Source organism: Pieris brassicae, chromosome 3, assembly GCF_905147105.1.
Source record: "Pieris brassicae chromosome 3, ilPieBrab1.1, whole genome shotgun sequence".
In the NCBI taxonomy this organism is placed as follows: Eukaryota; Metazoa; Arthropoda; class Insecta; order Lepidoptera; family Pieridae; genus Pieris; species Pieris brassicae.
In genome coordinates, this window is record NC_059667.1 from 702,497 (window position 1) to 718,765 (window position 16,269).

Genomic DNA, 16,269 nt, shown 5'->3' on the forward strand with positions numbered 1-16,269 from the left:
ATTGTAAGTGAAAGTGTAAAGTAGGAATTATCGATTACTATAACTTATTAAATTAAGTAATTTATAATTTGGGTAAAATCGTTAATGCACACATACATTATATACATACTAAACAATTGTTACATTAATGATTCCCTGTACGTCGAGTATAATAAATTACAATGAAGTCATACAAAGCTACGTGCCTACGTAACATGTAAATTAAATTCTAAAAGTCCTATTACGCTTTATAGTTAAAATTTATAACTTCTGTTTGCTCTGTATAATGAAACTACGACAGTTGGTATGAACCAAAACATCTCAGCAATTAAACTACAAACGCCACTTACGCCACAATTACGGCTTTGTGAAAAATCGATTCGGCCAAGATTAAAAAAGAAACCAACTAATAAACATGCTAACAAGCACGTCACCTGTTGCAAGTTTGAGAAGGACAGCACCTCAGCCAATCAGACACCAGCGTCCGCCCACGTCGCCCCCCAATTGGCCGTCGAGCGCGGGGCAAAGGGGCGCCTCACAATCAGCCCGTTAAACACGACAGAACGAAGAAAAGCGCCGCATTGAGCTTTTGGAAGCTTTTCGCGCGGGAACCGAAACATCTAATTCGAAATTCAAATATCGTGCCTAATATGGACTTTGTGTGTTGAATTTAAATAAAAATTAAAATGAATATGTCGCTGGGAAAACAACCTACGGACCACATTAAAAGGCCCATGAACGCCTTTATGGTCTGGTCCAGGGGTCAGAGGCGGAAAATGGCTCAAGATAACCCTAAAATGCATAATTCTGAAATTTCTAAGCGACTGGGTGCTGAGTGGAAGTTGCTTTCTGAAATGGAAAAACGGCCTTTTATTGACGAAGCGAAACGATTGAGGTAAGATTTTAAAAGAATTACTAAACTACAACTAAATTCCAGGCTAACAAATATTATATAAATATTTAGCCCAAAAACTTTATTGCAGCTGTAAATACGTAGTAATTAATAAACTGTATTTACTTAATAAATATAATAAAATTTCTCGAAATATCTTAAACTTTTATTCGTGTAGCATACTACCATATCATATCTTAATCTTAAAAAAGATTTACTTGTAGTGCGCGTCTTTCAAAGCTAAGTAAGAAATAACTTTTTATGTATAACGTTCATGCGTTAATTTTTTTCACATGACAAATTTAACCTAAGTTAACATACAAAACTAACTATCTAGATACTTTATTAAATTAAAATATTTGATAATTTAACCCCATTTTTATAAAAATCAAAACATTATACTTGTATTTTTTTGCATTCTTTGATCTCTTTTTTCCAATTGGCTGTAGGATGTGAACAAAACACATGTAGGTACTTTAGTAAACGGACTAACTACATATACTCATTTATAAGGGGATAAATCTCTTATTTAGTTGCTAAAATGTATATCTACTGACATATTATATGTTATAGTAACATTAAAAAATTTCTGGCTAAGGAGCTTATTGTTAAATAAATGTTTAAGTTATTTATATACAGAATATTCTGACACAACTCATACTAGTCCAGTGTAGACATTTAAAGTACAATTGTTAGCTGCTTTATTATGGGTGTATTATTATATTTCGTAGTTCATATGAGCAGTTAGTTGCTTTAGCGTACAACTCTCATCCCTGAGGTTGTAGGTTTGTTCCTTGGCTGTGCACCGAAGGAGTTAATTTATGTACACATTTAATATTTGCTCGAACGGTGAATGAAAACATCGTGAGGAAACCAAGGAGTCCCAAAAAGTCTACGGCGCGTGTTAGATTAGATTGGCATTGATCATGATAAACATAGGTACATTATAGAAATCTGAGGTCAAACCTAAAAAGGTTGTAGCGCTGATTTATTTTTTTGATCATATGGAGGGTTTTAAATATATATATCGGTGTATAATTTTAGTTAACGAACAACATGGGTGAACGGACACTTTTTATTTTTCAGTGAACTGGCAAAAGTTCTATTATTCCTTTGTGTTTTATAGTGTATCATATAATTAGTTAATTTTTTGTAATTTGTTATGTAATGTGGTTTTCCTTAATTAATTACTTGTTTGTTTTTTGTTTCGTATGTAAATTTTTGTTTATTTTCTGTGCATTCTTGTCCATTACCTTATAACCTGTTAGGAATGTGTTTTTTATAAATAAAAACAATTGTAAATATTTTCTATTTTAGAGATGTATTATTAGCTTGGTTATCCATAATTATCAGCGTTTTAAATAATATAACCTATAATCTATCAGATATTTTCTATTACTTTGTACACGTAGTTTTAGTTAGTAACAATTCAGTCTTAGTTGCTATGTATTGGTTATTAAACAAAAGACTACAGTAGATAGGATGGACTCTGAATGTACATTACATTCAGGATATCATTGGTTAGTTCCACGTTGCTTAACACTATGCATCAGTGCGTCCCTTTTCCGTTTAAGCTATATTTCATGATGGCATTACAACCGTCAGTTCGGGTCTCCGCAAACATACCTAATAAAGCCATACCACTAGTAAAATAACTGACAATCACCTTGAAATGAATAACATTCATTTCTGGTGATAGTATTGTCTTTTGTTAACATAGCTTTTACACATCGTCCGTCATCTTTTAGTCGATGTTAACTGCGGGGAAATAAATACAGATAATATAACTTTCTCTACAGTTGTGATACTTTTTGACATTCAACACCTTTTGTCTTCAGTCACCGTGACCACGCACGCTAAACGTGTAACATAATTATATGATTATACATAGCGGTTAATTCGGTAAAAAAGTGTTTTCTTTAAACTTCTGGTGAGCTACGTGAATTCCTCCGGGAGATTAATCCATCTTTTATCAAACACTGACAAACAAGCTGGGAGTTCTAATATTAATAATTTACACAAACAAAGGCTCTCCCAACACACAAAATATCACCCGTTTATTATTTAATTAGACGCTATCTGGGAACAAATAGAGACACAAACATCATTATCGTAAGACAGTATGATAAGCCTCTTGTTCTTGGCTTTTATAAAGGATTACATTGTAGGTTATAAAAAACTTAAAATAGTGCTACAGAGATGAACTCGGATTTGATTTAATTTAAATTTTATACAAACCATGCGTATTTTAACTAACTAGACCAAAGATACTAAATTTATTCAGAGGTTGTGGGTGAAAAATTAGTAGAATTTTGTTATTGTATGAGCTAAATCGCTATTTTATTTTTACATTTCCGGTAAAGAGAATAGATTGATTGAATACATAAAGTTACTACAAACTAAACAACATTTATAATCCTGAAGTCCAATTACACCTGTACACATCATTTCAGTGGTATCTTCAGTTCTGGTTTTCCAAATACTAACTATTGCATACAGTATACATATATTAAATTTAATTACAAAAAAATAGAAGTATAGGTTTTATAGTTTTAAAGATATACTTAATTGATATATACATATTGATACACCATTTGTTTTATGATACCTATGAAAACTGCATATATACAGAGGTATTTGAGATGTTCTAAATATTTAAAAAATAATTTATCAAAAGACTGCCAGAACTGAACTTTTATTAGATATAAATTATTTACGCAAGTACGGACGAAGCATTTAAAAACGTTTTATTTAAAATTTATTCTTTTGGAAGATTATAATTTTTTTATAATATTTTATTCACACACAAAGACAAAGTATTTACAATTTTCCTAACATTTTCCTACATAGTAATAATAATAATAATTAAAAATACAAAAAAAAAAAAAAAATCTCCCCGTGATGGTGTACCTTAAATGCTGGTAGCATTTCCTCGCATTATTGCGATAGTTATTTGTTCAGCGAGGAAAGCTCCTGCTCTGGGGTCACCGATGCAACCAGGCGCAAACTTAAATCTTTAATTAGCGCCTGTACACTTGAAGCCCACGGCACAAGAACCTCTTTACCAAAGGGAAAAATCCAAGTTAGAGGGCAGATTATAAATTATATTTAAAAATATGTATATACAAAGAACCGTAACATCATTTACATAGAAGGAAATCATGAACCTTAATCAAATCGAATCTATAAAAAAATACTATATATAAAAATCTATGATAAGTAGATGAATTGAATTTGATGATATTCTTGACGATTCATAATAAAAAGTAATTTCACGTTTGTATAACTTTATTAGTTAAGGTACTGGGTTCGAATTTCGATAATAATTTGATGGAGATTAATAAGAAAATAGTTTCTGTCGTATTGTTGTATTTTAGGGCTTGACTACTATTATTATCGTTAGAGATTAAATATATCTGTATCATTATTATATTCTTTATAATAAAATCGAAGTATTTTTTTATAATGTTTTAAAAACATTTCATTATCATTCGAATAACTGGCAACGAACTCGCGAGCCCTCTGGCATTGAGAGTGTCCATGGGCGGCGGTGAGCATCCTGCCCATTTGCCCCCTATTTTATAAAAAAAAAATACAGACTTTGGCCAGGTATCGGCACAACTCTTAAAAGCCATAAGTGACTGCCATGTATGACATTTCGAAATCTTAATATCCGTATCGTTGCCTTTGAATCGCGCAGTGCAAATATTATTTTTTAACAAGAATTGATATTTTAAAGTAAAGAAATTATTATTATAAATTTCAAGTTCTTGGGTCACTATCGAAGGCTTACGTAGGGACACTGGTCCAACACACAAAGGCCGTTTCGGTACTCATAGGTTTTTTATGAGCACGGCTGATACAGTAACTGTTGCAATAATATAGGAGTAAATTATTGGTCTATCAGAATAGGGGTTTGGACTGAATTTTTTTAATTAAAAAATCATCAATGAATATAATTGTATTGTATTGTGCATTAACGTAATAAAATTTTCAAAGTCACCTTAAGACTACAGTATTATCTTGTACAGTGGATAAAAATGCCGGCCGGATGTGTATATTTCTTATCCAATTTTTATTATTTGAATTAGGTTTTGATTGTCAGCTTTTTTATTTGCAACACTATCGTGTTTATTTACGACACTTATGGGTTTGGTTTAAAACTACACATAATAATCTATAGGTATACAGCACAATACTAGGAGATAGTTGTTATTTCATACGCTATATCTATGTTTTTTATAGATCCAAATGACTTCTTTGCGGTTCATTTTTAAGTTTACATTTGAAAAAGGCGAGTCTACCTAAAGTAAAATGGTGTAATATAACTTAAATTATAAAATAACTTAAATCATTTGCCTATATTGTTATTTACCTAAATAGATATTAAATGAAACGTCTTCAACACCTTCTTCAATGAAAAGTAATATATATATATATATATAAGTAATTGTTTTCTATTAAGTTTGGGATCTACTCTTGCTTGCTTGAACATACAAGAATTACGACAGTTCTGCAGCATCCAAACTGATTTGATTATTTTGATTTACTAAGAAGATTTACAGCTGGTAAATAAACAACTTTGTACACAAATAAAAATAGACACAAAAGCAACTACTAAATTAGGTGGATTGGTACGAATAAAATCATTTTCTAATGACTGATAAAAAGGAAAAACAAAGAACACTTAGAAGAGTAATGATACAATATTTATTTCACGAAAAAATTTAGATGTGATGTGTCTTCTTGCTGACAACTTGAGGCGAATAGGTCACTACCAAAAGTCAAATTGTCAAATTATTGTACATATGCATAGACTAGACTTGCCTTAGTCAGAAACATGAGATTTCTTGAACACATGTCCATAAACAATATTCTCTGCTATTTTATTTGTTGTTCGGCGAATAAGTAAAAATCTTACCACTGCTGTATATCGCCTCCGTGGTATCAGGCAGGTTCTCAGGTGAATTGGATTCACGGGTGAACACACCCGAAAGATACTATACGAATGACATAGATATAGAAACATGTTTGCTTCCCTAGGGATCTATACAAATGTATTCCAAAAAATATTAACCAAATTTTAAAAGGTGTTTTCTGCTTGCATGTCACTTGATAATTGGCTCATCGTTTATTACAATCTGAAACAAATCAATTGTACAAAAAGCACCCCAGAAGACAATTATCTAGCATTGAGGCTATAATATCTGGCATTGTTGGGGGCGGGACGTTATCGCCCGCCAGCAGGGCTATAAAAACAAGCTTATGCTCGTCTGCAGTGGTAGGGTTACGCCTTTGTTTTTCTCGTACATCTTTGCTTTTTATTCTTACAAGCTTTGTAAGGGATAAGTACTAAGCGCATTACAATTATTGTAATCGATTTAAGTTTGCTTATTATAATAATTAAAATGTTCTAAATATGATTTCAAAAACTTTAGTCCCTTCAATAAGTTAGTACTGTTTCGTCCCTCTCTGTAGTATTGTGTTGACGCCTTGATGAAAAGAGATAGATTTTAGTTAAGAGTGTCGATCTCCTTTGATTTATATAAACAGGGGGCTAATGTTTTTATTGAATTAGAATGAATACTATGCCATCCAATCGAAGGAATCGAAAATTATAATATATAGAAGAACATTTCGACACTATATTTTTCTTCATTATATAGTACAGTTATTTTTATAAGATAAGAGATTTTAGAAGATACTATATTATATATTGACTTTTTATAATTTTTTACTAATTCAAAAAAAAAATTCCTAGGATAATATCGTTACTATAAACTTGATCCGCGAAAATGTAAAAATGTCTATTGTGTCTGAGTGAGCATTTAGCCACTCAAACCATTCATTCCCAATAAGTGGTCCCAGTAAGACCCACGTGGTTCCCTATCGGTCACACAATGGTCAAAAAGCCGCTCCCCTATTTACTTATTTTTATCAGTTATGTTTGATCAAACACAATTCCAATGCGATACAAATAACAATGTCTTGGTTTTTTATGGAATCTATCGAGTATTTGATAATTGTTATCGCCCTATTTTGTTTCCTTGTGAGTATAAAATATTTGTTATAAGTTATTCTAATAATGTGTCAAAATTCAAAATCATTTATTCATTTAATTACAAAGTACAGTTGAATGTCAATAAAGAAATACATATTAAATCGTAAATGCTTCCAATTGCCAGTTCTCAAATCAAATGTGTAGAACGGACGAGAAGAACTGGCAATAAACTCTCCGCCACTCTATTTTTTGTGCATTTTTTAATTAAAATAGTTAACTTTAAATGCTAATTATTTCTTTGTAAACAGTTAAATATTAGGTGATATTTCGTGTTGACTTTAATTGTAAACTTGCTGGAGCCGTTAATTCGACTTGTCATTAATCGAATTATATCAATGCATTATAATTGATTCTGTGCATAATAAAAAAATATTCACTTGTATTTACAAAATATAATATAACCGCACCGCAGATAATGAATTAACTAAAAAAAATATACACAAATAATTTAAATGAATGTCAGTATAATATCTACTAGTGCTACGGCGTAGCACGTCGCTACGCCGTCTTTGAAATGACAATATATTGTTTTATTAAATAATCATACTGAATATCCAATAATAAAAGCCTGCCACTGTATCCAAAAAATCATGGGTCAGTGACCGACGCTATCAATTTGTTCATTACTTTGTTTGCGGAACAAACACGATATCCTCAAGAAAAACACACGAATATCGATAGAAAAAGATAAGGCAAGTGTGACATCGGTAAGTCACTTTTGGGTTCAGTATATTTACTCATTGTGTGAAATTATTAGCATCTATTATTTTATTTTTAAATAATATTAGATTACATGCTAAGGATTCTCTTAATTTCCTTGCTTAAAATGTAAAAATATTATTTAAAAAGTAGATTTTGGTTTTGGGCCTCAGATTTTTGTACCTGTTTTATGATCTTTGTCAACCTAATAGGCAAGTATATGTCAGGCACCTCGATTTGGTAAGGTCATCGTGATTCTTTTTAATTCATGGTATTGTGGTATTGGACAAGAGGTTCTATTTCTAAATATATTTTTTTTAATCTAAACGTAATTTTAAAAAAAAATGTGGCGCTGCAACCTTATTAGGTCTGGGCCTCAGATTTCTGTATCTGTTTCATGAACATTTTACAACCTAATAGGCAAGTAGGTGATGGACCTCCTGTGACACACGGTTGTCGACTTTTTGGTTCTAAGGTAAGCCGGTTTTCTCCAGATGTTTTCCTTCACCGTTCAAGCGAATGTTGAATTCTCACATAGAAAGTCAATTGGTGTAAGGAGATCGACCTCAGGGATGAAAATCACACATTGAAGCCACTAGGATAACACTTCTCTGCTCTGTCTTTCTTTAGATACATAAAAATAAATCATTTAGTTAATCAAGTATTTTAAGTGTTATGTATACTTATTGGAATATCACTTATCAATATTTGAGTTTACAAACAAAAGCAACTTAATAATAATAATCATTATTTTTTCTCACAAAAACTTACGTACATAGTACACAAAATAAAGCAACAGTTATCTATAATATAATAGAATGCTTGTTTGTGTGAGACTGATGCCTGTTAAAGGTATCTGTGTTACGGGTCACCAGGACCCCATCACTTCGGATCGCCAGGTCTTAAAACGTAGTGTAAACTAAAAATAAACATTTATTATTGCCTGTAGACATATGAGGTTGCAACATTAGCAATTAATTATATATAACTTGAAATACTGTTTATTTTCTAACGGTACCCAAACGATATTATTTATCGTACAGTTTTTTGGCGGAGTTTAATCGAATTGTGTAAACATTGATACGATTCTCGATATGAAAGACGATTTCTTTCCCGATGTCGAAATGTTGGTATAAGAGGTTGTTGAGGGCAGTGGAGGTCATATGTGTTTACTGCGAAGCACTAACACTTGACTGGAGTTAATTAAATAATAAGTGTCGTTTAAATAACAATTATTGTCTTATTTATTTTATTAATGTGACAAATATATTTTTGTGACCAGACAATTAAAGTAACTAACGAAAGAGTTTACGATATTGTTTAATTCTGTTATTTATCACACCTTTAAATAAGATTAGTTTTTGATTTTTAAATAATAATATTAATATAAGCATTTATTCAGACTGAATTTTACATAATTTAAACTAGTGTCTCTAGTAAGTTGGTGACACCGACAACCCATCTGTTTGCCCAACTTTGGCAAAGCTCTCCTGCATTTCTTTCCACTCTACTCTGTTCCGAGCTTTCCTTATCCATATTTTCCCCGTTACGGTTTTTATTATTTCATCTTTCCAGACCTTCGAAACTGTCTACCTCGTCTTCTTCTCTTATTTCTTGGGTACCAATATATGATATTTTTCTTCCACTTCTCTATACCTCTTATTATATGACCAGCCCATTTCCATTTTATTTGGTTTGGTTTCTTATGATTTTATTATCGATTCTATCGGACTTCCTGATATTTAGCATGCTCCATATTAAATTATAACATATAAATAAATAAGTAAAAAACAAAACAAACTATAACAAAACATACTTAAGTATATGTACAAGTTTAAATATCTCAGATCGTATAAGCAATATTGTTTATAATTGATGGAAGTATTAAAATTAGTTGCAATTAAAAAATAAAAATTAGTAGCCAAAGCATTCGATAACCTCAACTATCAACCCTCAGTTCCATTCGAATAATTACAATCGACTCGCTGACAATCGCGATTCTATCACAAAGCTTGCATAATCGGACACTCCGTCGACAATCCGCCCACCGCTAAAAGTCACAACCACCAGCCGCATCTAACAAATCGTACCTTTATTCCCCATGAATAGGGTTGCAATTCGAACGGCCCGTCATTCGGACATAGTGATGGGCGCTGAACAACATCGATTCTGACAGGACAATGCAATAATCCTCGTATTGTTCGATTGACATTGTTGTTTTAAGGGCGGCGGGTGACAATTGTACGCTTTATTGCATAAATAATAATGTTATTCGGGCCGGTGCCATTTCATTGTGCCGTTTTGTCGACTTATGTATAAGTTATAAAGTTAAAACTCGATCGAATTGAATTACATCGCTGAATCGTACAAATTGTGTGCGCTGCGTGTATCCGCATTCTAAAAGAACTTTTGCTATTTTATATTCAAACTAGCGTTGGTAGTTTTTTGTTTATTCATATAACTGTTATATTGATTTGTATTTGCTATATTATAATCGGAATAATTTAGGAGTTCTAAATTCTGAACCAATTCGACTTACGCCCAAAATTAATAATGTATCCTCAATCTAAGTCTAAATCTAATCTTGGACATATAGGTTATTGGCATGTGTAAACACTGATTTTCATACAGAGGGCAATCTTCAATCTGTGATCGGTCCTCTGAAGGATTGGTTGAAAAAATAGTTTGGTAACTCAATCTAAGATATGAATATTGGCATGCTTTTCTGTAGAAATGGATTGAATTGTCGATCTAAGTAGGCTAAAATTAGATTGAGATTGAATATTAGTTTTGGCCGTTAGCGTCCTTCAAGAAAATATACCAATTCTTAAAAGGCAACGCACTTGCGAGACTTCTAGCAATGCGGCGGCGGTATTAACTAACATCAGATGAACCTCCTGCCCGTATGTCACATACAAAAAATATTATTACTCCGAAATTAATGTTTGTATAAAAAATTACATCTACACAATAAATTCAATATAGACCTAAAAAAAACATTATATTAAAGCTTTTTTACATTTGAATTATCGAGAGATAGTCAATTATCTGTAATAATTAAAACATAGATAAACATTTTTCGTTTTTAATCTGGATTTACTAACAGTTTATCGCATATATATTCGTTATTTAGTGTATTTGATTGTGGTAATTTGCATGTCAATTTGGACATCATTGAATTGTACGTGTAAAATTCTATTACCTATTCTATGTTGAGCGTTTAAGGGAAATATAGAGTACTAACATATAAAAAATAAATACAGAATTATAGAACAAATGAGCGTAATATTCTATTCAGAAAACAAAAGAATGTCAGAATGATATTTATTTCTCACGACAATGAATAAATATTGTTAAACGTTAACTAAAACGTTCGTACATTTTCATCAAAGCTTATTTAAAATTATAAACAAAATATCAAGTATTTACACACACGTATAATAAGTTTGTATATTGCTCATTTAAGATTGTTTGTTTTATCATATATAACTTAATTAAAAAGTAAAGTTGCTTTTGCATCTGATAGTACCAGTGAGTCCAGTGTTGGTGCTTTGATCAACAAATAAGTATCGCGATACAGCGAGTAAATGCCAGCGTTAAAGGTACACTGCCACAGGGACAAAACATTTTAATACTGTAAATAGTATTTGTTTACTAGATTGTACGTTCAAAATAAATAATATAACCATGAAAAACATAAATAATATACAATGAGTAGCCTTTCTAGTTATTGAAAATTACTTATTTAAAACATTACGTTAAAAATATAATAAACATTTAGCGTATGGCAATTGTTTATTTTTTAATTAATTTTTACAATTTTATATAGACTTCCGACTTAAAATTAATAAAATTTCCAGAGCCCTTCATATGAAAGAACACCCAGACTACAAATACAGACCTCGCCGGAAACCAAAGGCTCTTGTGAAGAAAGATCCCAAATTCGGTTTCAATATCTCCGGTCTAATGGCGCCAGTCCCTCGTCTGGTCACACCGCTCCCACAGCCAGTACCACAACTGCCCGTTCCACATCACTTTGACAAGCCAGACCTTGGAAGACTGTTTCCACCACTGCCTTATCCGTTTTATCCCTTTGCGAAGTTACCGGATGACGGGAAATTGGCTGCAGAACTCGCACACTTACAGGTATGTGTTTTCACTTACAAATCTATATAAATTAACGGTGTTTACACTGATTAATATAATATAAATATAATAATAGAAAGAAATAATAAATGTAAACTCAATGTTAAGCTTAGTTAGTTATTATAATTTAATTGTTTTCTTTAATATTTTTATTACCTATTCGTGTATGTTATGTTTGCCTATAACTGCTTGTTACATTAAAAAATGGATTTTATTTTTCTTGTCCCAATGTAACAGTGCGCCGAGCGTTGGCAATCTTTTATTAATAAATAACCGCTATAGAATCTTATAGAGGTTGATTAAAACCTGCACAGCGTACAGGTGTGTTGTCAGTGCCCCGTCTTAAGATCAAGGAAATGTCAGGCCACAATTGTAATTGTAGTCTATGCATTGGCCGTATTCTGTGGTGTAGTGGTTCTATGTAATCTGTCTGTGTCCTGATCGTCCTAAATAGAATCTTTATTTTTATGCAAATCCTGGGCATTTTTTAAAATTAATAATAGTAATGATGAACTGGCGGTACAAACCCTTTAAACCCATGACCTCAGACATTACGGGTTTCTCTCTATGTTCCTTTAATCATGAGCAAGTCTGTGAATATTGAAAGCACACAGTACACAGCCAAGGTTAGAAAGCTCACCATCTAGGATATTCAATTAACATCTGTTTTAATAGTGATTATGATTGATATTTAAACATAGGACTCGGACATAACAGTCCAATTATTTCCAGGCCCTTTACGGCGGTGCGTTATACAGCAGTGCACTATACAATAGTGCATTATCGCCTTGCGGATGTCCGCCACGAAGGACGCCGTCACCACCACCTGATGTGAAGCGTCCGGTAGCTTACATCCTCATGAAAAGTGATGAGGAACCTCCTCAGCATGTTATATGAAGGCCGGTTGCCCTCCCAGCGCGACCTTACCCGCACTGGGAGAGGCCGTCCACTTCGACAGAGAGAGACAGCAGCACTCCGGACAGTGTTTAAAGTGTCTCTTTCGCTCTTGAACAGTTTTCGTTTTAGTGATGAACCAGTGTGGCCGGTGTAGTCTTTAATAAATAAATGTATAAATCTGGTCTGTAAGCTTTTATTCTGTAAAAAATCATACGTAATAAGTTTGTCTTTTACACTTTAAAATTATTGCTGTAGATAGTTATTTAGACGCTTTATGAACTGAAGCAAGAAAATTAAAACAATGTAAAATATAAGAAAGAAATTTATTTTTCATGTTAGAAAATTCAAGAATGCTACCCCATATAGAACATTTACGCACACGTTAGTATGGAAAGCCCTCCTCACACACGAATAATATGATAAACATATTATATAATATTTGTTATTTACGCTAAAATTGTCTTAGAGAAACTCTCGATTTAAGAAAGACTGATAAATTTATTTCTACGCATTGCAAACAACCTCTGTTATGCAAAAATTTATTTTATTTGCGTAATTTAAATATTACTATAACGCGTAAACTTCGTACTTATTAAGATATAATGTAACCTTACTCTGAGTCATTCATTAATAATAAACGGTCACTTAAGGTACACATTTAATCAATCGTTTATAATACATATTAATTCATATCATGAGATATTTTAATGTACGACTCGGAGTAAAGAAAACAATTTATACTACGTTGGCTAAAAGTTATTATAAACCGAAAATTTATATATAGTCTTCCTTACTTAGAATTGATTGTAAATAGTAATTAATATGTAGAGTTGATGCAATATTATCGAGATGTAGACTAACCTTTTAGAACTGTCTTATTTAATTATTTTAACTTTTCTGTTGATTCGTTAAAAAAGTTAAAAAAGATCAATTGTTAGGTTTAGTTTAGTGAGAGCATTATATGACATTATGTAAATATCTTAGGTAGTTTTCAATTGTTTTTGTGAATACTGTTAATGTTACTTATTGTTAAATATTAAGTAGTTTTATTCCTATTTCTTTTTAAAAAATGTAGCTTTGGTTTAAAATTAAGAAACTATTTGAGAATTCCTTCACTTATTTTGTTTCTTTGTATTAAATATTAAACCTTGTCCAAAGAAATTGTTTGCATAGTTATCTTCTGTTTATAATCATAAGCCTCTTTTGTTAGCAATATTAATTGTAAAATACTGTTGTCATTATTAATTACTACGTTTAATTTTTATACTTTTGTATCTATGTTTTAGTTATTAATAAATTGGCAATGCAAACATTTGTTATTATTTCTTAATTTACGTTTATATCCCAGAAAATCCAAACCACAAACAAGACACTCTGACTCAGAGGTCTTCCAGTCAAGCCTGTCAAACTGGCCTTAGTGGCTAAAGACTAGAAGTTGCATATATTCTTTCTATATGATTTCTACAAAAGAAAGAAGATAAAAGAAGTGTAGACCTAGGTGCCTATACCTAGATCTCAAAATGATGTAGGTTGTAGTATATAAATATGTTTGTAACGTTTAAGCGTTGTCGATAACCTTGAATTAAAGCTTTTAATCGGAGATCTAAACTAGTGTATAGGGGTAGTATTCTCGTGAAAATTAAAAGTAATAGAAATCGACATGTGTGCTGAGTCTCGAGCCACTTGAACATTACTTCAGACAAGGGTTGCCAATATAGAGAATCCAAAAATATATCTTTCACAGGTTAAATGTGCCACAGATACTGGAATATAAATATTATAATGAAATTTTATTGATAATATTATCACAATCTATCTATTGTAAAATATCTGATGGTGATCATAATATTTACAAAAAAATATAACCTCTAAGAATTTACTCTTCTATATTACATATGTAGCGAGGTATGTAGTCTGTGCCAGATGTATGAATAAAAATGTTTAAACAGCTACAAATAATTATCTGACTGTAAAGATTATATTAAGAATAATATTAAGCATTATAATCTATACTGTAATAATAATAATTAAAATAAATTTAAAAAGTCAGGTCTCCGTGGCAGTGCACATGCTGCCAGCACTATAGGTACAATTTCAATTATTCATCATTTTTTTATTATCATTATTGCTACGTAGTTTAAGAATATTGTATATACTGTATATTTTTGTTGGAAATAAATAATGTATACTGTTTATTGAAATCATTTTGCTCACAATATTATAAGGCATTTTTCCTATAGATCATCAATTCATCGAAGAAGATTACCATTTAACAATTTGACGATTTGGCGGCAGCATTTGTCATTTTAATTTTGAGATAAGTATTTATATATTGAGGTAAGAGATAATACTGTATCTGTACTGACAATTCTACAGTCAAATTGGTTGAAAATAATAACTATTATGTTTTTCTCGACGACAACCCTAGAAGCAGGACACTCGAAAGTCACTCGTCTGAAAACAACAGGGGAGACACTAATCCGATCCTCAATTATAACCGAATAAATACTGAACAATGAACACCATGTGTCTGTGAGGGCTTGTATCTTTATTCTCTACAATCATGACCCTATATTTGTGTTTCACGTTGTTTGCTTACAAATAATTCAGGTTCGCACGTTGAAGCCAGTAAAACTGTCTTCTGTTCTTGATTATACAATTGTCATATGAAGTTATGGACTTACGCACTTAGATACAGAAACGTAATGCCAAGGGTTGCAGGGCCACCTTTCTATTTTTGTGATGGTTTTGTGTCCTGTATGAAACTATAATCATTTTTCGTTCGGCAACTTAATCAGCTTTATGGTATACATCGTCTGGTTCTTATAAATGACAGCTTCTCAAGTTCTCCATCATTGTACGAGCGGTTAATTGCAGAAAGTAAGAGAGTTAAGGTCGCTTAAATTAAGCTAACAAGATTGACTTAAGCTAACTTATAAATTATAAATAATCTTTTTTTTTTTTTGTTGTCAGTCAATGTCAAAGTTATTCTATACATTGAAAAAAAACAACTTAATGTCAGCGATGGTAAATGTTTAAATGAAACTAATTATTTCAAACTACACCTAATATTTTTCTAATTAATTTAAAGATTTATAAACGTTAGACTATATAAAGTAGGTTATGAATGTATCTCTCAAACTTCCAAAAGCAACAAATATATCTGGTGCAGAACTGAGGACACGCTAAAGTACCGAAATCATATGCGAATTAGTACTGGCGAAGGACAGTACGTGAGCTCCACTCAGACATCAGAGCATGCCTCCGGGATCTGAAACACTTACTCTCTCTCTCTCTCTCTGTAGCTCAAGTAATATCTGTACAATAATTTTCGATAAACTAAGCAACGAGCTTTTTCGCTAATGATAATAATGAGTTCAACTACTAACAACGGTTTACGTAGACACTGTTTCTCGTTTACCGCAATAGCTGATATAAAACGTGTTGTATAATATAATAAATTCGCGTTTAATTCGTGAATTTTTTGACTAAAGGGAAGTGAGGTTGTAGCTTCAGCGCGCTACTCTCATCCCTGAGGTCGTAGATCCCCGATGTGCACCAATGGGATTTCTATCTATCTTTTAACGTTAGCTCG

At 31.8% G+C, this 16,269-nt stretch overlaps 1 protein-coding gene across 2 annotated transcripts; it reads left to right on the forward strand.

Annotated features, from left to right (window-relative positions):
- Positions 1 to 582: 582 nt before the first annotated feature.
- Positions 583 to 13,624, forward strand: LOC123706979 (transcription factor SOX-14-like). Of its 2 annotated transcripts, none has more exons than XM_045656681.1 (3): positions 583 to 874; positions 11,492 to 11,777; positions 12,495 to 13,624. In XM_045656681.1, exons 1-3 carry the CDS (start codon positions 666 to 668, stop codon positions 12,672 to 12,674), a joined length of 675 nt encoding a protein of 224 aa, XP_045512637.1. In that variant the 5' UTR covers positions 583 to 665; the 3' UTR covers positions 12,675 to 13,624. The 2 variants fall into 2 exon arrangements, with proteins under 2 accessions (XP_045512637.1, XP_045512638.1); XM_045656682.1 differs by having other exon boundaries at positions 12,510 to 13,624.
- Positions 13,625 to 16,269: the final 2,645 nt, after the last annotated feature.

Bases quoted from the DNA above. Each gene is read 5' to 3' on its own strand.
- LOC123706979 (XM_045656681.1), top strand. From the start codon at position 666: ATGAATATGTCGCTGGGAAAACAACCTACGGACCACATTAAAAGGCCC. The intron at 875-11,491 runs GTAAGATTTTAA...TAAAATTTCCAG, and splicing joins GACGAAGCGAAACGATTGAG to AGCCCTTCATATGAAAGAAC. The intron at 11,778-12,494 runs GTATGTGTTTTC...CGGACATAACAG, and splicing joins CAGAACTCGCACACTTACAG to TCCAATTATTTCCAGGCCCT.